At 30.2% G+C, this 24254-nt stretch overlaps 3 protein-coding genes across 3 annotated transcripts; 1 reads left to right on the plus strand and 2 right to left on the minus strand.

The window, feature by feature from the left end:
- The first annotated feature begins 12915 nt into the window (after positions 1–12915).
- Positions 12916–14818, plus strand: LOC107644730 (protein PSK SIMULATOR 1). Its single transcript, XM_016348658.3, has one exon. It carries the CDS (start codon positions 13277–13279, stop codon positions 14723–14725), a length of 1449 nt encoding a protein of 482 aa, XP_016204144.1. The 5' UTR covers positions 12916–13276; the 3' UTR covers positions 14726–14818.
- Positions 14819–16854: 2036 nt separating this feature from the next.
- On the minus strand, positions 16855–20059 carry ACS12 (1-amino-cyclopropane-1-carboxylate synthase 12). Its single transcript, XM_016348659.3, has 3 exons — positions 19478–20059; positions 19223–19342; positions 16855–18925 (listed from the first exon to the last, which is right to left on the minus strand). The coding sequence occupies exons 1-3, from the start codon at positions 19913–19915 to the stop codon at positions 17903–17905; spliced, it is 1581 nt and encodes a 526-aa protein (XP_016204145.1). The 5' UTR covers positions 19916–20059; the 3' UTR covers positions 16855–17902.
- Positions 20060–20631: 572 nt separating this feature from the next.
- On the minus strand, positions 20632–23050 carry LOC107642201 (uncharacterized). Its single transcript, XM_016345504.3, has 5 exons — positions 22510–23050; positions 22228–22429; positions 22038–22106; positions 21825–21951; positions 20632–21672 (listed from the first exon to the last, which is right to left on the minus strand). The coding sequence occupies exons 1-5, from the start codon at positions 22760–22762 to the stop codon at positions 21169–21171; spliced, it is 1155 nt and encodes a 384-aa protein (XP_016200990.1). The 5' UTR covers positions 22763–23050; the 3' UTR covers positions 20632–21168.
- Between the last annotated feature and the right edge of the window lie 1204 nt (positions 23051–24254).

Here is a 24254-nt window from a genome sequence, read left to right on the forward strand (position 1 = left end):
CATTACCAATTCAGTAAAAGTTTAATTTGGTCTTCTAAATTAGTAAATTCCAAAGGCATTTCATTTTAATCCACAAAATTTTAAAAATATCAATATTTTTGCTACACCATATAATAAATCATGAAGTACTAAAATGTTATATTTCTAATTTATATGAAAGAGAAATTATACGACATAAAAAGATGCATGAGTAGTTCATTGACTTCATTCCTCTTCTTGGTTTGTCCTGATTAATTAACAGACAATATGTCTCAGAATCATTTCTCTTTATTTAGATTCACCAAACATTTCTTTTATCGAATGTCTATGTCTCTATTCCAAAATTCATATGTTACCACCAATTACATTATTATTGTTAGATTGTCATTGTCCAAATTTGTCTATATATATATATGCTTGATTATAATGAACCTAAACCAAATAACATATGACATTACATCGATCAAGTTTTACACCTTAAGATTTTTTTTTCCGCTCAAATACATTATATCTTTTAAATACATGAATTTGTTCAAATAAATAGTTCTTTGAAATGAAGGAAAAAACAAATTTTAAGTTTCAAAAATAAAGAACATAGCTTTGCGTAGCCAAATAAAATAACCAATAATGTCGCGCGTGAGATGCGGTCCATGCACGTGGGTCTATTGAATAATTTGGTCTACACCATTTGGCCAATCATGATGAAACACGTGGATATCGAGTAAAAAAAAGTAAAAATTAGAAAAATAAAAGAGAAAATAAAATTAAAATAAAAAAAAAAGAAAAGAGAAAAAAAAAAAACATAGATTGAAAATGGGAAGAAAAGAGAATAATCAATCATGAATCTCATTTGACATGCTTCTATCTTCATCCACTCTTTTGCCAATTTATTTTCATTTTGGGACCAATTTTCTCAAAGGAATGTGTGTCTACCCAAAGTGGAACAGAACCCCTACATTTCTGATCAATGAGATGCCATATTTCATAACCATGTTTCCTTGGCTTTTCATAGTCACAATGCACTTCTTCCATTTTTAAAATCAACTTCACTTTCATTCTTTTCTTTTATTTTCATAAATTTAACTCTAGAAAGTAGAAAGATTAATAATGCATCATCAAACTTGTCTCTCAAACTTACCTTTTGTATGAAAATTTAGTAGAATTCAGTTAACTAATCAAATTTTTAATAATAAAATTCATGTATTAGTGTGTGACAAAAAAAAAAACTGTCTCATAAATTTCAAAATTAATATAAATCATATATTAGACTTTTAATATAAATTTACCCGGTTTATAGATTAAGAGTCCGTTTGGAATTTTTCTCAAAAAATTAATTAAGAGCTTTTAAAGAAGTAGAAAAATATGACTTCTCTCATTTTCAAAAGTTGTTTTATCACTTTTATAAAAAAAAAAATTTGACTTCAAAATAAAAGAGATCATGGTAATGCTTTCATTTAGAACTATTGGTCCTTCACCATTATTTCATCTTCTAGAAGTACTAGTCTTTCACCATCATTTTCACGCAATGTTTCATTTATTGGAAGTACTAACCTTTCACCACCATTTTCACACAATGTTCCATCTGAAACACATGCTGCATATGTCCCTTCTAGGTATTTTTTTTTTCATTCTACCACTCTATTTTTATTATTAAATTTGTATTTAACATTGCGTGTCGTATGAAATCTCAGTTTCAATTCTATTTTTGTTCACATGTGGTTTTATCTTTATATAGCTTGCTATTTTTTTTTAATAGTTGTTACAAGAAGTTCTTGACTCTAATAAAGGAGGAGGGAGTTCGAGTAGAAGTAAAAAAAATAAAAAACAACAAAACATACATGATACACATTTTATATTTATTTTCTATTTTTACCTACCATATAATACACAACAAAATATTAACTACGCAATAATTTATTTGGCATTGCCTAATCGATTGTAATCTGAGTGATTAGGTTATGTAAAATTAGCATTCAATATTCGAAGGTATTTATTATCATCATTATTTTAATATTCATTTTCTTGTGTAAAAAAAATTATTTTTTTGAGTTATTTATTCAAATACTACAATTTTAAAATAATTATTTCTATAACTAAAGATCCAAATATAAAATAATTTATTTATAAGCTATTATTAATAAAAATCTTTATATTTAAACTATTTTTTTAAAAGAACTCATTTAAATGGTTACCCAAACTGAACTTAACCAGGGTTCCAGTTTCTTGCATGATAAGTATAGCATGTATGTATTGCTTTGCTTGGTTATTTTGGGGCTAATCAAATTTCTAAATGGAATTAATTAATTAAGTATGAGTAGCAGTAGTGGGATCAATATGAATAATAATAAATTTAAAATTAGTCAGGATAATATAATAAATATATTACAATAAAATTAAAAGTCATAGATTCAATACTTTTTGAAATTAATAAAACAATTTTTCATAAATTATTTATAATAAAAAGTATTTTGAAAAAAATTATAGATAAACTTTTTCTGATATTCCTATTATATATTGTTTGGTTGCTCGGGGTACCGGACGGGCTGGAGGGATGCTCTAGAGAAAAAGATGGGGATCAACTTGGATTTGAGTCTGTAGGCGAGGCGCGTGATCCGACGATCTTCCGAGCTCTTTGTGAAGTATGGGGGATGCCACCTGTAAGAACATTCCAACGTCCAAGTCAGAAAGTATACAAGTAGCTATGAGAGTAAAAGTGGTATAGTGACGTACTTTGAGAGAGAGGTAGAGCCCTCCTCATATATACCCTATCAGAGGTGGGTCTCGCAAAAATAGACCCACCTTCTTTAAAATTTTCCCTCACCAGCTGTTGCATGATAAGCTGGCTCCAAAGAGGAGAGGTGTCCGAGTCGCCGCCCCGACAGGTTACGCTCGTGCGGGTCGGGTAACTCGTGAGCCGGATCGGCCACTAGTCCAGCTAGGCTGGGCCGTAACATATTTATATATATATATATACATAATTTAAAAAAAATCAAAGGAATTCATCATACTGAACATTTTTTATATCAGGTCAACTTCATCAATATATATTGTTTTATATCAATAGATAAAAGATGCAAGAGAGGCACATGGATCGGACACGATGTATACAAATAAGAGCTCACCTATAATTAGGGCTAGAAAATGATTATTATGAGATAAGTCAACTCCAACCTCTGAATTTAAAATTCTTTTTGTAACGTTGACCTAACTTCACTATAGCTAGTGTTCATATGGTCTATAACGAAATAATAATATTATGCTTAATTAAAAAGTTAAAATCTTAATTATTGATGCATACAATTAGGGCAAGTAATCACTCACTCAAAAAGATAGCATATAAATAAAATAATATTATTATTTCTAATCACTTGAAGCTCAGCTAAGTGTTTCATGATTATATCTAATTAAAATAAAATTTTATTATTTTTCCACATCTAAATTAAACATTATTCACACTAATATGATCATATTTATATGATTTTGTGTGGATGTCTCAAGCAATAGTGTCTCCATTATTATTATTACATCATCTAAATTATTATTGCTCTTTTAACTTCTGGAAGAGAGGTTGCTATGTAGATATTAGAGTAGGTCAAAGTGCCACATTTTCATCGTTATCATCATCACTTCCACTTAGAATAATAATAATTATTATATGTAGATATATATGCATGTAGCATGTAGTAGTGCTTATTCAATTCCCATTAGCAAAATAAATAAAGCTTGATGACCTCACATAGCATGCATAGCATGGTTTTGACTTTCATAAAGCTAACTTTAATTTAACTAGCCACGTCATCATGTAATAATATTTGGTGGTCCACGTGGCAAGCGTGCAAGCATGCCACACAAAAAATCTGATTAGAGAGGTCTCAGGTATGTAGTAATATTTAGTTATCTTTATTTATATTATTTTGATCATTTTCTTTTCGGTCTTAGTAGTTAGTGCTTTCCAAATTCTAAATTTATTATTATTTTGATAATTTTTATTAGGGGTGGCAATGGATAGTATAAAGTAGAGTAGGATAGGGTTTGGAGCTAACCTTAACCCTATTCGCGGGTTGAGATTTTTATATAAACTTAACCCTACTTTACCCCCTGACCCTATTCGCAGGTATTCGATCTTATCCGCGGGCTATAAAAAAAGATGTAACATTATTATATAACTTAATGATAATTTAAAATAGAACTGGTTTTTATGTAAAAAGAATATTAAATTATCAATTAATGATCTTCTTTTAATGACTAAAGATCTTTTGTATTTAGTGAGAGTTGGTCGAGTAGGATTGAGGCACAACCCGCACCCTACTCGACCCGCACGAGAACCCTACCCGCACCCTACTCTATCCGTTGCGGATCGAATTGGCAACCCTACCCAGTCAAGTAGGGTCGGATTAAATAGAGTAGAGTACATGTTGCTACCCCTAATTTTCATCAATTTATAGTAACGACTTCATCACAACCTGAGTATTTTTTCGTTACATTTTTTTATAATTCTAATAATCTTTTAACGTGTGATAATATTAAAGAGATAAAAAAATTATAAATTTATTTTATTTAATATTTATTAATTATTATTAAAATTAATAAATATTAAATAAAATAAATTTTAACTGTTTTTAATTATTTTTTATTACCAATTATTTTCGTATGATGTGCATATCAAAATCTTGGGGGATAATAATTATTTATGATGGAAAAAGAATACATATTGTTTTGTGATAATAGATTTGTACCCTCAAAAGACAAACATACTTTCCCATTTTCAAAGTTTGTATGTTTGGTGCCTCAAAATGTTAGGTTTGAGTCACCATTATGTATGTGCTTTAATTGCAAATCCAGAAAGCAAAGCATAGTGTAAACATGCACAGGCACCTCCAATATAAACATGATTAATTTCAACATCAAAGTGGATATGATATATAGCAATATAGCACTTAGTACTGTTCAACTTTTAATTACTTCTACTACTTTTAAATAATATATTTACATATTATTGTAATTAGGTAAAAATTCATGTAAAATCGACTTTACGTAAAGTTGATACCTGAGAGCCGTTAGATGAAAATTTAGTTAAATAAGTCAAATCATTTAACGGCTCTCAAATACCAACTTCACATGAAGTCGACTGTACCTGAGTTTCCACCCTAAACTTATAAGAATGAGAGTTTGAATTCACTACAAAAAATGTATTTTGACCAGACTTTATTTGTTATGTTTGAAAAATATGATTATAAATTACAATAAACATTTTAGATTTACCACTTTATTAGAAAAGATCATAATATTTATCACTTTAAATTTCGAAAACTTATAATAAATATTTTTAGAGAAATTACACATTGGAGTTTTAAAATAGTACAATTTTATAGAAGAATTAAAGTTTTGAAACTTTCATGCATTTCTTAGATTAAAAAATTATTATTTAAAAAGAAACTCCTTAACAAAATTATTTATGCAAGTGGTGTATATCTATGTATGTGTAAGTGATGTACTTATGTACGAATGAAGAATAAAACAGAAATGATTGTTAGCAGAATCGAATCTCACAAAGTTGAATATGGTTGGCCATTGAATAAAGAATTCATTGTTTTCCCCTTTAACTAAATACTCTATCTTTTTATTTTTTAACAAATTAAGTGTTATTTTTCAATTTTAAAATTTTATTAATTAAATTTTTTTACTTATTATATTATTTATTATAAAATAAAAAGAAAATTAGAAATGAAAAATTAATAGAAAAAAATCACATATAATATGAAACATATTTTTATCTTTTTTTTAGTTTTAAATTAATATTATTTTTTATAAAATTTAATAATGGTCTTAATTACTCTATATACAACTTAAAAAGGAAGACTGTTAATTTCGATAAGAGAGAGTATGTAACTGTGGTTAAGATTGTAATATAGTAACTTTGCAAGACGTGTTATATACTTATATTTATAATCTATGATGCATAGACACTGACACGGACACGGGACACGTCGACACGCGAATTTTAAAATCTTATATGACACGGGAACACGCATACATATAAAATATAAAATATTTTTTAGATAAATCGTAATGATATTTTGATATTTTATTGATATTAAAATATAAATTAAAATTTTTAATTATTTTTAATGTCTTATTTTAATTATATCAAGTATTTAAAATATTTTTTATTTTAATAAATAATAATATATACTATATCTAAATTTATTTTAAAAATATATGTTAAGAATAAGACAGAACACGCTGACACGTGATGGTATTTAGGTGTGTTTAGATGTGTCCGGAGATAAATTTTTTATTTTTTATCAAGACACAATTGGACACAACAGACACGCATGTCGGACGAATGTCGGTGAGTGTCGTATCCAAAATGTGTCTGACACGTAAATACGGCAACTCAAGGAAGTGTCCGTGCTTCATAGTTTATAATTGATTTATACTTTGGAGTAAGCAAGAAAATTTTTCTCCTATGATGTTATGTGTATATCTCAAATTAATTATTAATATAGAATATATATTAAAATATTAAATATATATTAAATATGAGTTAAATTATATAAGTATTATATATAAATAAATTATAATTAATTTGATAATTAATTTTTTTTGCATACATAATATTTTGGATAAAATTATTGTGATTTTTAACGTTTGGATTAAATTTTAATTTGGTCTTTAATGTTTTAAAGGTCTTATTTTAGTCTCAAAAAATTTTAACGAGGTTAATATTATTCCACTATTAAGTTTGACATAAACAATTAACATAATGAAGATGCAATAATGTTTAATTTTAGTATATAAGTAAAATTAGTCCTCTTATAACTACCATTATAAATAATTTTGCATAAATTTTAGAGTGTTGATAATTGATTGCTAAGATTTGAGGCTTATACAAAAAGGGGAATAAAAAAAAAATATTACAAGAAGATTTTAATTATATTTTTTAATATGTACAAAAATAAAAAGATATGACTTAATTAAAAATGTTGTTAACGTTCACGTGCGTTATTCATTCCATTAATTTATTATATATCAAATTTAAAGATGGACAATAATATTAAATTTGTTTAAAATTTTTTGGACTAAAATAAAATATTTTAAATATTAGGGACCAAATTAAAATTGATCTCAAATATTAGGAGATTAAAATAATATTTTATTAATCTAATATTTTTATATGATTTTTTTTTTCTCATTCTTAACGTGCCATGCATTAAATATAATGTAGTTATGAACTTATGATTTTGTCTTGTTGGGTTAATATGATAAAATGTATGTAATTGGTGGGTACTTGGGTAATTAAATCGGTTGAGTAGAATCTATATAATCTTCTTAGATTTGGCAAAATAAGTGATGGTACATTGTACAATTACAATAAGACAAATTTATGAAATCCATCTTCTTTGACCTTCAAAACACTGAATTACATTTCCTTATTATTTTTACTGATTGTGTAAATCAGTTTAGGAGTTTGAATTAATTAATTATCGATCCTTTTCAACCACGTGTGCTTGTTGTTGCAATAACAAGATTGAGAGAGGCTTCTTTTACCAAAATTCTCTTGAATTAGTTAACACTTCTATTGACCTAGGATTTAGCAAATTTTATTTTCTTTCATGTTCTTTCGTTGCATATCCCTATGCTTAAGGCCACGAGTCACCTACAAGAGAAGAACCCTAATATATTTACATATGCAATAATTGTGCATGCATTTCATGATGATAATAATAAGAGTTTAATTTTAATGTATTTACAGTATAAAATATACAGTTATATAATTATAGTTAATTTTTTAAATAATTATTTACGTGATTAATATATAAAAAAAATTATTTTTATTAATATAATGTTATGTGATTAAATGTATATATATAAAAATTAAATTTTAATAATAATGTACATATTTTTCGTAATTTCATGTAAAAGCCTCACATTATATGAATTTACTTTCGAAAGAAATTTATAAGTAAACATACACCATAAATAGACTTGCCACTTTGTTTATAAAAATGTTATATTATATAAAATAAATTAGTTATTAAATTAATGTTTAATTACTCTACTGGTCTCTATAGTTTCGCAAAATTTTCAATTAGATCCTTATACTTTTTTTTCTTTTAATTGAGTCCTTCTACCAAATTTTTTTCAATTGGGTCCCTACACTTTTTTTCCTTTTATTTAGGTCCCTATACTAGTTCTTTTTTTTTTAGTTGGGTCGCTATAAAATTAAGCCAATTACTACTAAGAGGGACTTAATTAAAAAAAATTGGTGTAGGGACCCAATTTAAAAAAAAGTATAGGGACCTAATTGAAATTTTCATAGAACTATAGGAACTAAGAGAGTAATTAAACTATTAAAAAAATAAAAAAAAGTGAATTTAGTTTTATATACTTTAATTATATATTATTATATTAATAAATATAATTAATTTTTAAATTTATTATTTAAAACATTATCTAAACTCATAAATCTAACTAAATAATCATATAAAATTTTTTATACTATTATCTAAAAGATTTTGTTTAAAGAAATAAAGGTTTCAATACTTTTATTTAAAAAATTTTATCCTAGGTAACCTTAACACAAGAAAATCTCAACAAAAGGTAATTTCCTTTTAAAGTTTTAAGAAGCATCCAATGGAAGGGGGGCAATGAAGGATTCATATGTTGAGTTGTCGGAAAATGAATAGCCATCCATGATCCCATCCTACATTGATATCTGTGTTTTTTTCTTTTTCTTTTTTTTTTCAAAAAAATAAAAAACAATTTTGATGACTTGATGCAATGCAAACTCCCTGATCCCTCCCTCTTTTGTTTTTTGTTTTTTGTTTTTTTTTTTCAATTTTTATTTTGCATTGCTGAATATAATAAATTTAAAATCTTCTCTCTATCTTTTTTTTTTGTTTCCACTTTCTACGGTATCCCCCAACCCGACAGGTCAAAAACTAATCCGTCGCGGATCTGAACTCCATTAAAGGGTCTGCCGCTGGCCAATGGATTGTTGCATACATAAAGCGAAATTCAAACCCCCGACACTTATTTAAACGGACGAATGAGCTGACCACTCGACCAACCCAAGTTGGTTTTCTTTCTATCTTATTCTTATGGTTCAAGTAATAAGACAGCCTCTGCCTCTTCTACTATTATTGTGTCCATTTTCTCTCCCTTTTTCACACCACATGCCCCATTTTGTACACATCAGTACAAATTAAATTATAACATGCTATTCAGATATGTATTTAATTAATAATTATCAATTATCATCGACATCTCACCCCTTTTTTAAGAGAAAAAAAAATTGTGGACAGTGGAATGATTGTGCTTGCTCTACAGTCCCTCCGGTTTATCCTGAATTTACATAGAGGAAACAATTGCATTTAAAATTTAATTTCCTATATATAATCTTATTATCACGAACAAGATATCTTCTCTGTTCTCTCTTAATTAATTTTTTTTAAATTAAAAAATGATGGATACACAAAGTTAATGCATTATTTTTAGATTTAAAAATAATTAAATAATCAAATTACATGTACACTAAAATTAAGAATTTTTTATTTTAATAAATAAATTAATTATAATAATTATTAAAAAAATAATTTAAAAAATATTTACCAAAATAAATATTTCTCTCTTATCTCGTTTACATTATAAATGAGATAAGAGAGAATGTAAACGAGATAAGAGAAAAATATTTATTTTGGTAAATATTTTTTAAATTATTTATTTCAGTAATTATTATGATTAATTTATTTATTAAAATAAAAAATTCTCAAAATTAATTTCAATAAATTATTATATATTTATGTATAAATATATATTATTTCATTTCATATATTTTTATTATATTTTATATTCTAATATATATTTTATAAAAATTATGCGAGTAATTAATTTAAGGTTTAATTACTCTGTTAGTCCTTATAGTTTCGTGAAATTTTCAATTAGGTCCCTATACTTTTTTTCTTTTTAATTGGGTCCCTACACCAAATTTTTTTTTTCAATTAAGTCCCTCTTAGTAGTAATTGGCTTAATTTTATAGGGACCCAACTAAAACAAAAAGAATTGATATAGGGACCTAAATAAAAGGAAAAAAAGTGTAGGGACCCAATTAAAAAAAATTTTGGTAGAAGGACTCAATTAAAAGAAAAAAAAAAGTATAGGGATCTAATTGAAAATTTTGCGAAACTATAGGGATCAGGAGAGTAATTAACCTTTTTTATACTATAATAAACATTTTAACAAGTGTTTTAAAGACATATATTTCATGTTAATATTAGTTTGGTAAATATCTTAAGATAAATATATTGAGACAACATAATAGAAGCAAAGTTAATTATATCTATATTTGTTTTATTGGTTTTAGTTTTTTATTAGTAAGAATCAGACAAATTTTCTTTTAAGATAAATATATTTTGTCTATTTTTATATTCCCCAAATAAACTTAAGTTTTAATATATAATCTTTATATTTCTAGCCTATAAAGTTACTAGTACCACATAGATATGACCTAAATAACGTTTGTTAAAAATGTTTGGCAATCTTGTTAATTAAACTACTTTTTGAATTCTAAATATCTAATTTTGAGAATAACTCTTAATCTCTTATTAATCTTTGTTGAACAATTTTGACCTCTTAAACTAACTTATTTGAGTAATGTTACATGTGCCATCAACCGGTTTTGGCTTTAATTAATTAATTAATTAATTAAGGTGGAAACTCAGATGCAGTCGACTTTACGTGAAGTTGATAGTTGAGAGCCGTTAGATGATTTGACTGATTTGACTAATTTTTCATCTAACGACTCTCAACTATCAACTTCACGTGAAGTCGACTGCACCTGAGTTTCCAGCATTAATTAATTAATTACCCTCCGAACATAATTACCGAGATCTCCAAAACCACATTAAAAATGGAATTCAAGATATATAGAATAAAAAATTAATGTGTTTGGATCATTTTGCACCAACCTGGCCAACACATTCTTCATGCCACTAACACCATGTGACCAAGTGGATAGTGATGATTTTTCCTTTTCTTTATTTTTCCACCACCAAAATTCTGCACTGTGTCTATGTCTCTATGTAATGTGAAATGTGAAATGTGTAATATATATATATATATATATATATATATATATATATATATATATATATACATCACTGTCCATGTTCTTAATCTTAGGGTAATTGTTTTTATGATGCCAACCCTCTCTGCATTTCACAACAACTACTACTAGTGTTTGTTTCAAGTCAAATTTGATCAAATATCCACACAAAGCACTATGAACACTTCTTTTCTGACAAATGATGTTACTTGTGTTTGCCACATAGATTTGTTTCTTTCATGTTTAAATCACATACACTGTTTTTAAACTCAGAACCGTTCCAAACCATCACAAACTCACTTTTGTAACATGTCATGTTATGTTTTACCTTCTACGCCAAATTAAGTGCTCAGGGATTAATTTAAATAATGGATTCAACAATAGGAATGTTTGAGCACTCATTTTGTTTATATAACTCACATGAGATCAATTTTTATATCTAATTTAGTAATATCAGAGTTTGTACTAACTAATTATACAAAATTAAAGAATACCAATAACACATTTTTTTAGTCTAGTAATACAAAAATTGCTGGTCAATGGAATAATTGATGAAGTCCTCTGAATTTTTTAGCCACAAAATTGAGTATTCCATGCTCAATTATAACTAGCTAAGAGAAAAAAATAATTAGGAGACCAAATTCATCGTCTTAATTTTTTTTTTGAATTTTTTATCTTTTTAATGTTTTTTAAAAAATAACATATATATATAAATTTGTATGTATTTAAATATTAAAAAAATAATTAAAAATAAATTAAGATTCTCAATTATTATTCTACTAAAAAATAGTCTCAAGTTTTCTTCTCCATTTTCTTTTTAATAATTTGGTATGCTTGCATGCATGTGAGTGAGTGAGAGGGAGATGACATTCTTAAATTAATTAAGGTAGTTAATCACATGACAAACAAATCCATGAGAATATAAAAAAAGTTTTGCTATCTTGTATTTTAAGCACACATTTTAAGATTATAAATTTAAAAATTATAAAAAATACAAAAAAAAATTAAATTTTTAATATATTTGTTTGTTTTTATTAAAAAAAATAAGATTTTTCACTACTAGTAATCTTATATATGATATGTGTAAAAGATACATGTTAACTAAATCAGCAAAAAAAAAAAAAAAAAAAAAAAAAGAGCCAACAATAAGTAGTCCTTTTTATAGTTAAAAAATATAATGACGATTCACATAAAAATAATTTTATGGGTAAAATATATTTTTTATACCCGAAGTTTCACAAAAGTTTTAAAAATATTCCTAAATTTTATTTTGTTTTAATTTTGTTTCAAAAAATTTCGATTTGCATCAAATATACCCTCAGAGGCTAAATTTTCAAAAGATTTAATACCAATATAACAATAATGCATGAAAATTATACTTAATTTGTTTGTGTTGAGGGATTGTTCTTATAAAATTGTTGTTGAATCGATCTTAAATATTTTGAAAAATTAGCTATATTTGATGCAAATCGAAAACTTCTGGGTCAAAATTAAAACAAAATAAAACTTAGGGATATTTTTAAAACTTTTATCAAACTTTAAGGACAAAAAATATACTTTACCCTAATTTTATATAAAGATAATAACTAAAAATTATTAAATAATTTAATATATTTAATTAAATTATTTAAAATAACATACATTAATATTTTAAACATCATAACTATCATTTTACTTGCAAATATCTTTCACATGATTAATTAGCTAACAAGAAAAATGTGTTCATATAAATACACATCCAAGACCAAAACACAATAGAAAAAGGTCCCTTTTTACCAACTAAGAAATCAATAATACAAAAAGGAGCAAAATACATGAACCAAGTGCATTGAAATCTAAATCCACCAGAGCTTAAAAGCAAAGAGAGGGGTTTTCAATCTTCATGATTAGTGAAGCTTCTTCTTCTTCTTAACTAAAAATGACACCATAACCAACACTATAATCAAAGTGCATGCATGTGGGATTGTGGGGCCCAATTAAGTCTAACCCTCCAAACTTTAAATACTCTCAATCTCACTCACCTCTTCACCCATCAAACCCTTTCTCTATCAGAATTAAAACACTTCAACTATTTTAACCTTTTTCTTAGTTCATGCATTTTCACAAACACATGGTGCTCGCACCTTAGCTTGCAACTAAACAACGATCTACTCTTCATCCTTCGAACCAAAACCGAAACTTTCTTTCACCATGGCCTTCGATTCGTGGCTCGGTAGGGTAAAAACCGCGCTTTCCAACGGGAAGAATCCCAAGTCAAAACGCGTTGCCGTTTTGTCATTCGAGGTCGCCGGCGTCATGTCGAGGCTCCTTCACCTCTATCAGTCGCTATCCGACGCCGCCGTCGTTCGCCTTCGAAACGATGCCGTTTCTCTTGAGGGTGCATTGAAGCTCGTTTCCAACGACGAGTCGTTCCTCCTCAGACTCGCCCGAGCCGAACTCGCTGAGTCAGTTCGAGTCGCGGCCGGCTCGGTGTCCCGACTCAGCTGCATGTGCAGCGATCCTTTTCTCCGATCGTTCCACCGAGTCTTCACCGAGTTTGCTAACTCGGGCTACGACCCGCACGCGTGGACACTCACCAATCCGAAGGAAATCGAAGCCAAACACAAGAAATTGGAGCGTTACGTGTCACTCACGTCAACGCTTCACAGAGAAATGGAAGAGCTTTCGGTTCTAGAAAGTGCGTTGAGAAAAGCACTTAGCCATAGTAGTAACAACAATAATGGTGAAGCTGAACCTTGTTCAGTTAACAATAAGGATCATCAGAAACTCTGTGATCTTCAGCAAAAGATTTTCTGGCAGAAGCAAGAGGTTAAGGAGTTAAAGGAGAAATCTTTGTGGAATAAAGGTTTCGATGGCGTTGTTTTGTTGCTTGTTAGGTTTGTTTTCACTGTGTTAGCAAGGATTAAGGTTGTGTTTGGAATTGGGCATTGTGTTCCTTATTTGTCTCGTAGTTTATCAGCTTCAGCCACTGTTTTTCCCTCCGATCAAAATCCCAATAGTGAAAATTATGCTATTCATGTTTCTAGGCCGTTCAAAAGTTTGAAGCTTGATGGGAATGGTGATTTGGGGTGTGGTGGTTTTTTTGAGTCTAATTGTAAGTTATTGAAGCCAATGAATGGTACTTTAGGTGCTTCAGCTTTGGCATTTCATTATGCCAATTTGATCATAGTTATGGAGAAGATGATAAAGTCACCACAATTGGTTGGTGTTGAAGCAAGGGATGATTTGTATGCAATGTTGCCAAGTAGCATAAGATCATCACTGAGGTCAAGATTGAAAGGTGTTGGATTCTCTGCTTGTGATCCTGTTCTTGCTGGAGAATGGAGAGAAGCATTGGGGAGGATTCTTGGTTGGATTTCACCATTGGCACATAACATGATTAGGTGGCAGAGTGAGAGGAGCTTTGAGCAGATGAACATGATGGTTCCAAAGACCAATAGTAATGTGTTGTTGTTGCAGACTTTGTTCTTTGCAGACAAAGAGAAGACAGAAGCTGCCATAACTGAGCTGCTTGTTGGTTTGAACTATATTTGGAGGTTTGAGAGAGAAATGACTGCTAAGGCTTTCTTTGAAGGATGCAACAACAGTTTCAATGGCTTGTTAAATGTTAACCATTCAGAAACCCAGTTAAGGACTTGACTAAGTAGATCATCATGGGTTTCTAAACTTTTGTATGACAGTCATGAGTAATGCAAGTTATAGACAAAAATTTTAAGCTGACTATATTTAACATAATTCTCCTCTTTTATCTGAGATTGGGGTTCGGATATGCGAAACTTTGTAACAAAGTTTAACAGCTGAGTTATCTGTTATTAATGCTAAGTAGCTAGAAAATAATTAAAATTCTCTTTCTGAAATACTGAATAATAATAGCACCGCTTGTCTACCTATCCAAAAGTAAGTTTTATGTTATATCATTATCAGAAGATATTAGGAGTCCATAGGATTTTTTTTTCCTTTGCTTTATCTCCTTCAGTTTTTCCCTTCTTAAGTTCTTATTTCTCCCGTTCTAATTTGTTTCTACCAATTTTGTGTTGGTCAGGAACATAGATGTTATGTCTGTGACATGAATTTTTTAGTAAAATTTCCTTAATCATGTGGAAATATTCCTACAAAAGTTCCCTTATAATTTTATCATCATCTACTGTTGATATGCATAGTTTAATCCTGTTGGTTTCTGTCGCTGCATCAATAGTTTCAGATTCAGTTTTCTACAGTTCATGTGATGAGTAATAAATTACTAATTATATTATGACCAACCCTACCATATTGATAGGCACTAATTTCACCATTCAGATTGGAGTGGACCCTACTAATTTCTACATCTCACATTCCCACTACCCTAATAAGTTCATATAGGAAACTTCTTTAGTTCTTTTATTTCAGCTAATCAGTAATTTGCAAATTGATAGATTAAAGTCAGATAATTGGGGTAAACATCCTCATTTGCATAAATGTTTAATTTGATTAAGTTATTCAAAACTCAAAAGCATTACTTTCAGCAAGGACAAAATTCAAAAACTCTTCTCTTCCAACTTGTTGGTTTCTTTCCTTTGTTATTTTTCTGTTATATTAGGTATTGATGGTCTTTTTTCTTCTTTTGATGGATCTTCCTTTTACTAACAGACACAACAGCTCACAGTTCTGCGAATAATAAGTGGTCCTATGTTCAATTTTCCAGTAAATGCCACCACCTTTTCCAATTTGTGTAACTGTAGCACCCTACACAACATCATTGGCCAAGCAACTTCTTTTTTTTATTAATTTCTACTATATAGCAGGTTGTGAAGGAATAGATAAAATTATATTATTACCTCTAACCCCTTTTATTCTATTTCTTTTCTTTCATTTATATTCTTACTCTATTTCTGTTTGTTCAGACTTGAGTAGTTCATCAAAATAAAGATGGGAAAAAAAGAGGAAAAGAATGCAAGATGTATTGAGATCTTTGATTTTATTTTAGTGCTACTCACATGAAGATAATAGTTAAGTTGACACGTATTATGTTAAACAATTTAATCAAATATATCAAATTATAATTTAATCAAATATATCAAATCATTCGACAATTTTCAGCTATTATTTTCACATGAAAACATCTTTTACATGAGTAGTCATATTTTGTTTTAGTTAGAAACACAGGATTTACTATCAGCAATAGGGATTAATCTCTTCATTGAGAGAGCATTTTAAAACGATAAACTACTAGTTATAAAGTATTGATAGGGATTGAATCTCCAATTACATTATTAAAGTAAGAAATTAGCTACCATGACACAGAACTCATGCATATATATATATATATCTTGAGATCTATGAGTAGTAGTTCTCAATGCACTTGACCGTTGTTGCCGCCATGTGGTGATGGAAACTTGATTCAAGTGGCCCAAAAGGGCAATTGGCACTCCCCATAGTTCTTCTACAGCATTATAGAGTCCAAGTTGAAAATGCCCTTTTTATCTCCATGGAACAAATGCCATTCTATAGTTTAGCAAAATCAACAATAATTTTAAATTTTTTTACTTTGACCTTAACTTTCTATCTGGTATCCAGCCATGTGCTGGTAACATGGATGGAGAGCATTCAAAATTTTGATATCACTTTATGAAGACATAAAGTTTATAGACCTAGACTATTTTAGGATTGGCTTTGAAATTTAATTTTTTTTGCATTGACTGTATAAAAACATTTATATTGATAAAGCAATAAGAATATTATCTTCAAACCCTTTGACCCAAATATATTTAAAAGATAAAAACAAAATAAAATCTCTTCAAATACAGGAATATCTCATTAAGCAAAATTATTCAATATCATTCCACACAGAAAACATGTGATAGTCTAAAATAAACCCTGCATTTATAACTTTATATAACAGTGGTCAAGAACAATTCGTGCTTCTTTCATAGAATGTCCCTTTCCTTTGTACATGTCCAAGTCTGGCTTCCATAACTAGAACAACTGAACAAGTGGTGCTTCTTGAATCGATTCTATTAGATATTTAGATTTGAACATCATGATAATATGTCAATGTCATTGTCAATTTGTCATTGTTAATTTGTCATTCAAGTAGCCCACCAAAACCTACAATAAATGAGAAAAACCGGTTCCCCAATGATAAATTAACTCCCCAATTTTTCTTTTTCTTTCAATTATTTCTATCATATAAAGTTTGATTAAGGATAAGTTAAAGAAAAGAAAGAGATGAATGAATGAATGAATAAATTAATTGATTAATCTTGTACTACCCCAAACCAAAAAGGCAGTGTCCTTTAGACCTCCCCCTTGGATGTACTAAACCAAAAAACTAATTTTATCCTAGGGAATATTGAAGAACCACAAGATTATAAAATCTGCAACTGAATTGTTTCAAATTGCATTTTTCTTGATTGCATAAAAGTGAATATCATACCAACTTTTATTATTTTTAGCCTCAATTTTGTGCAGAAAATCACAAGAAAGCAAACTTTGTTGGATCCTGCACCTTTGCATGAGTGGAACTGGCCTAGCAGGTTGGTTGAGGCAAAATCTATGGAGTACATTCCAAGGTCAAAACTGGACTGCATCTGCACTCCAACAAATTCTCATCTTCGATCTGCCTACAGAATTTAAATCCACCTCTTTCAATTTACTCAGTTAGATCTCTCTTGCAAACTTTTTTGGGGTTACTCCGTCGAGGTTGCGCATTCTAATCAAAATCCTGGATTCCAGAAGATAGCTGAACTTGACAACCAGGGGTGTATATGTACCTTTTACAAAATTCCCAAAAGCAGCAACCTCTGGCAAAACCAAATTTGTCAGGAAAATAAGTGAACTTCAACTAGAGGATTTACAAACTTCAACAACTCTCCTAATCCTTTCAATAACTAGAGGAATCTCTTCCAAAGACATAGTAGTAAAACAAATGCGAAACCATCCGGGTTCTATGCAATGGCAGGCTGATCCGGGGGTAATATTGATCTTAGCAATACTCATAAACTTCTCCCATAGTTCAAGTTCACCTTTCTCACTGTAAGGTTTGATTAATCCACTCATATCAGCCCAACAGAACATACCACCGCTGCTCTTGGCACACTTAATTCCTAGTTTACTTAAAGCATCCACAAATTCATGGTGTACTTGGCGCATTCTGTTCCGGTTGGTTTCAAAGTAATCCTGAATAAATTTTTTATCCGAAAGCATTGATGTAACTAGCCTCTGAGTTGGAGCAGATATAGAAGAAAATCTACATAACTTCCTAGCAGTAGCCAAGACATTCTTGTTGAATGAATATATAACCCCAACTCTAAAGCCAGCTAGTGCAAGGTCCTTGGACAGACCATATATTATATGAATTCGTCTCTTGTCTATATATTCTGAATCCGACTCAAGAATTTCAGCTATGCTGACAAATTTCTCACTTCCATACGTGGAGCCTGCAAATACTTCATCAACAATGAGATGAATATTTTTATCTTCGGCAAAGTCTATGAGATTGTAAAGCATGTCCTGTGTCAGCATATTGCCAACAGGATTCGAAGGGTTGGAAACAAGAATTCCGCGAACCTTGACTCCTCGTTTTCTTGCTTGACTATATGCCTGTTCAAGAGCTGTCATACTTAGATTAAAATTGTCAGCGCTGCGACAGTGAACAGGTATTAGATCTACCCCGGGACGCCATCTAACATCTCTGTCAAAACCTGGATAGTACGGTGTAGGGACAAGGAATGCATTCCCATGGTCTGCCAAGCAGAAGGATAGTATCTCAATTGCAGGAGTTGCACCAGCTGTTAACACCATATTAGATGTGTCAAAATGCACCGATCCTCCCATTACTTGATGCATAAAATCGGACAAGGCCTACAGAACCAAGGCAAACAATGTCTATAAGAACAATATGCCCTTAACTGAAATGACTGAACACCAAGCACAATACCATAACTGGAACCGAAAGTGACAAACACAGAACAGCATGCCCCAAAGGGTATTAATTTCCAAAACTGTCAATTACTCTGTGTTTTACAATGTTAATTACATGCAATGACTTACAGAATAGATACAATTTTCAGAAGACATGCAAATATCACCATCCTCATTCAAAATTCCCTAAAACATAAATTGCATAATCCAATCCTAAAAGAAGGAAAAAATTCTTACCAGTTTGAGTTCGTCAACTCCATCAAATGCCTGATACGTTGCAATCCCATTAATACTCAAACCATCGTCACCACCACTGCCCCACTTCCGCATCCAATCCCCAATCAAATCCAAACTCAACTGAAACCAAAAAAAAAAAAATCAGCAACAAAACGACAATTATTAATTTTTCTTTTACTATTTAAAAAAAAAGAAAGAAAGAAAAACGAACATCGTAGAATCCGAAAAATAATAATTAGAGAGAGAGTGACGAACCGTGTTATCGGACAAACCAAGCTGGATGATTCCATCGGGGTTGGTGAGCTTGTGATAGGGATCACGTGAGGCTCTGTTGAGGCCAACGTAGTAAGCTGAATCGTCGTCGGAGATGGTAGTGGCGAGCCTGGAGAGGCGCACGCCGGTGAGGGATCCCCTGGACGAGAGGTTGGAGCGCGACGGCGTCCGCGGCAGCTCCGGAAACGAGGAAGAAGGCGAAGGAGGGTTGGAGGAGGGGTGTTTGTCGTTGGAACGACGTCGTTTCTTGAGGTACAGCTGGAAGAAGTAGAACAGCGCACACGGGATTAACGACCCTAGCAAGATTCCACCGCGACCTTGAACCACGCCTTGCAGCGGAACGATTAGCTTCATCCCTGTCGAAGATGAAGAAGGCGAAGAGGTTTTGGATTTGGATTCGGGTTCTCGGGTTCGGGTCATGGGAAGACCCGAGTGAATTGAATGAATGTATGAAATGAAAGGAAGGAAGATTAGATGAGAGCTCAGAAGAAGAGAAGAGAAGAGAATATCCACTCAACTGTGCCCAACCTTGCTACTCTTTTTTGTCTTTTGCTTTGTTTTCATAAAAAACAACACAGTTTACTTAATTAATTCACTTAAATATGTAAATTAGGCAAAATTTGAAGGAAAAAAATTATATATATAGATTAAAATTAATTATTATATATTTGTATATATATATTTTTATTTAATTTATTTTAATATATATTTTATATTAATAATTAATTTTCACGATTAATTTTCTGAATTTGTCATTATATATATATGGAATCTAAGCAATGACCATGTACCAAATTAGATGACGTCATATATGAGAGAATTTGATTAATATAAGTCAGTTTTTATACTGTAGATTTTTCCAGCATTTTCTATTTTGGGGGCTTATTAGTATATTGTTATCTCGTTGGCTTCAACCGGATCCAGTCCTCGGAAACATGAACACACGTGATGATTTAATGTTTTCGTTTCTTTTATTTTGGATTGTTGACTTCTTTAGATTCGGTTTTAAGGGAAAAACTAGAGAGTAAAGACATAAAGAGCGTCTGTTTAAGTCTCGAGTGGTTGGTGATATTTCATAGCTTTTTAGTTTTCTTGTTATATAATTATATTAGAGTTGTTCCACAAATACTAATATCACTTTATAGTAGTAAGAATATCATTTTTCCTTTTGTTCTTAACATTACAGAGCATAGCTGCATAGTAGTTCAAATTATAATTATTTTTTGTTAAAAGTGAAAGTAATAAAGTATATTAACAATGATTTTTCATAAACAATCTCAGCCATCTCAATCTAAGTGACAGTTCAGTATGATCATAAATGAATGAGAACATAACATATTGGCGATTTTCACATGTGCTTTCATCCAAGCCAGCACAACCCCACCAGTGTTGAAAAACCAGACCATGCCCCACAGAGCTTTTCATCAGCCAAATGGAAATTCAGATTTGTTTCAAGGTATTTGTTATGATTGTAAGTGATAATTTTTTATAAAGAAAAAATAAAAAAACAAAATTTAAAAAAAAAAAATCTAAATGCATACATTGAAAACTTTTCTTTTCACAGAAAATATTTACCTTTAGCTCACTTGCAAAATTTCATGTGATTGATGTTGACAATGGTATCTTATTTTCTCACCAATTCTCCAATGGAAGTGAACTAAGACTGCTAATTATTATGCAAGTTCACCTTCCTCTAATTCAGGAAATAGTCCACAGCTACCAATTAAATCTATATAGTTTGCTGTATTCTTGGCAAATTTATCCAAACCAAGCAGGTCATCAGGATTCATTTGAGCCATAAGAGCATCATAGAAATCCATCAAGTCTTGATCACTGTCAAATGCTATGTCTTTAGAGAGTTTTGCTTCCTTGTTTTCCGGAAGTGAATGTTTAGTCAAAGTTTCTTCTTCAAGTATAGGCTTATCTGATGATTCATTTGATGCTTTTTCATATGCAGTGTTGTTGTTCTGATATTCTACCACCTCCTCCCTAAAAGGCACATCTTCTTGACTTTGATTACTTTCATTGTTGTGATTGACATTCTTATTAACTTCAAAATTGGATACTTGATATGGTGAGAAAACATAAACAATAGGATATTCCAAAATAATTATATCTGCTAACTGTTGTCCTATTGGTGCTTTCATATCCAACTCCTTCAAGGGTGACTTAGGACCCTGTAATAAATGAACTAGTTGTAAGGTTGAATCAAATTCATTGGATTCTAATATAATACTTTAAATATAACTTAGAGATAAGGTCTCGGTAGCATGCTTTAAGTATAAGGCAAAATCAAAGTGACACTAACAATCTTAGTAAAGAAATCAACCTTTGGCCGGATAAAAAGCTTGAGAGAATCCAGCTGTTGCTCACAAAATTGCCTTAGCTGATGGTTCCATGGACCAGGTTTGAGGTGTTTCTCTAAAATGGAGCAGAAGCTTGCATTTTCATTGACTCTAGAAAACATAACATAAAAATGCTATCAAGAAACAAAGTTGTGTATTTTCAGAGCATTCATTATTACAATGAAAAAATGTCTTACTCGTGGTCATGTAGAATAATATTGGTTGAGTGAAAACGCCATTCAATTGTCCAAGATATATACTTCTTCCTGATAGCATTGTACATATTTATTAGTAACTTGCTTAGAAACAAAATAATGTATATGTATCAGACACTAGGTATGTAGAAATAAACCCTTGCATGATTTGATGAGTATAAAATGAATATACCTTTTGTCATATTGAGATTGGTTATTCTGTCTTCTTGACATTCCATTGGGGAGAAAAAGAAGTTTTGTTCTTCTGCTCCAAGCAGCACTTTGTAGGCTTCTAAGGTGATGAGGCAACCTAAACTTTTTATGCAAACCCAATTGAGCTCTCATTCTATGAGCAGATTCAACCACCCTCTTCACCTCCTCCAGCATATTATAATCTATATAACAAATATAAATATAATTCATTAAACTAAAGAACTATGGTATAGGATTCAATAAATGGTGAAGGAAGCAGTACCAGATAATAGGATATTGTCATCAAAGTGAGAAAGAGGAACAAAGTGAGTGATGTTCCTCTTGCCATTACAACCAGTGCGAGCTTTGTGAAGTTTAACACAAGGAAGACTGCATGAGTGAAAGGAGCATCCAGGGCACTTGTATTTTGATGGCTTAGATTTGCATTCTTCACATGACAATGCACTTAGTTTTTTTGGTAAATCATTTTCAACTTCTTCTTGTTCTTCTTCCTTCGTTGGCAAAGAATCAAACATGTCGTGTGCATGCAACAATTAAATGCGTTGTGGGTGCAGCTGCCACAGGGAAAAGAAAAAATTGGTTCTAGAAATTATAGCAAATTTTTGGTGTATGAGACTAACGAGATAAAGTATTTAAGTTTTCTTGTGCATGCAATAATAAATTGCGTTTAGGGTTCCGCAGTCACAATAGAAAAGATTGAAAAATTGCTTGTAGAACAGTAGAAGTTATAGGAATTTTGGTGTATGAGAGGACAATAACGAAATTTGTTTTTGTCAGAGCACAATAACGATTGGAATTGTAGTAGAAACTAGAAAGCATAGCCCAGGCCCAACTATAGTTTGGATCGGTTTAATTGGACGTTTTACTCTTATCCAAACAAATTGGAATATTATGACCACACACAAATTGGAATATTAATTTTTATTTTTTATTAAAAAATAATAAATTTAATTTTAATGCGCTATTAGTATAAAACAATTTCACAGGCATATCCAATTACGTAATGTCATATTAGCAAAAATAATTATTTTTTACAATGACTACATGAATAACCATTTAAAATAGTACATGTGATTAAATAATTGTGTAAAATATTTTATATTATTAGTATATATACCAAAATTAAACTAAAAAATAATTTCTCATTCCATTTCGATAATAGGTATCTCTTTCATGTTTTAGGTTTATTGAAAAATGACAAATTCTTTGAGCAAAGGGGGAGGGAGGATTGGAGATTGGGTTTCGGTTTTAGCAAAGAGCATACTTTTACGCGGGCAAATAGCCAAATAGGCAAATACATATAAAAATATACTTAGTATTTTTTTTTTTTGTGACTAAAAATATATTTAGTATAGTTGTTAGTCATGTTTGATCCAAATTAATATAAAATTATTGGCTCTCTAGCTCTATTGTAATAATAATACAATTTAAAAAAAAAATATTATTATTTATATTCATAAAAAATGTAAATACTGATAAATATACCCATTAAAAAAAACTCATCTTGTAATTATGGAAAGTAATTTCCGTATGCCAAAAGTGTTCTGATGTTGATTATGTACTTAGTTCATTAATATCCGAACCTACATAGTAATAAAATTCCTCAAAACCTATTTATGTGTATTCTATTTTTTTTTTTTATTAAGGAATGGAACAAAGAACTTTTTTTCCCCCGTGCCCTAACAGAGCTTAGTTATCGTCGTTACTACCATCCCAAATCAGAGAAGACGATCGAAGCACCTCCTTTCTGTGACAAATAGTTCTCCCATTTAATCAAATAGATTATACATAGTAGGGCATCGTTGAAAGCATCTCACCATCACTACCCGTAACCTACAATCGTTGCTCCACGAAGAACAGAAGTATGCCACTTCCAATTTTTTCAAGTTAGACTAATTCTGCTCCTTTCTCGGATGTTCTGATTAGTTTTTATGGGCTTGAGAAATGTTAGAAAATTGGGTTAGGATTAGAATTTTCGTTGCTATGTTGTTATCTGTAATGACATGG

Source organism: Arachis ipaensis, chromosome B5 (genome assembly GCF_059453495.1).
Source record: "Arachis ipaensis isolate K30076 ecotype BB chromosome B5, ASM5945349v1, whole genome shotgun sequence".
In the NCBI taxonomy this organism is placed as follows: Eukaryota; Viridiplantae; Streptophyta; class Magnoliopsida; order Fabales; family Fabaceae; genus Arachis; species Arachis ipaensis.

Excerpts from the sequence above, each read along its gene's own strand:
- LOC107644730 (XM_016348658.3), top strand. The coding sequence starts at position 13,277 with ATGGCCTTCGATTCGTGGCTCGGTAGGGTAAAAACCGCGCTTTCCAAC.
- ACS12 (XM_016348659.3), bottom strand. The coding sequence starts at position 19,915 with ATGACCCGAACCCGAGAACCCGAATCCAAATCCAAAACCTCTTCGCCT. Across the intron at positions 19,343-19,477 it reads TTGGTTTGTCCGATAACACG|TTGAGTTTGGATTTGATTGG; the intron begins GTTCGTCACTCT and ends TTTTGGTTTCAG. Across the intron at positions 18,926-19,222 it reads GAGTTGACGAACTCAAACTG|GCCTTGTCCGATTTTATGCA; the intron begins GTAAGAATTTTT and ends TTGGTTCTGTAG.
- LOC107642201 (XM_016345504.3), bottom strand. The coding sequence starts at position 22,762 with ATGTTTGATTCTTTGCCAACGAAGGAAGAAGAACAAGAAGAAGTTGAA. Across the intron at positions 22,430-22,509 it reads TGACAATATCCTATTATCTG|ATTATAATATGCTGGAGGAG; the intron begins GTACTGCTTCCT and ends TTTGTTATATAG. Across the intron at positions 21,673-21,824 it reads AGCTTTTTATCCGGCCAAAG|GGTCCTAAGTCACCCTTGAA; the intron begins GTTGATTTCTTT and ends CATTTATTACAG.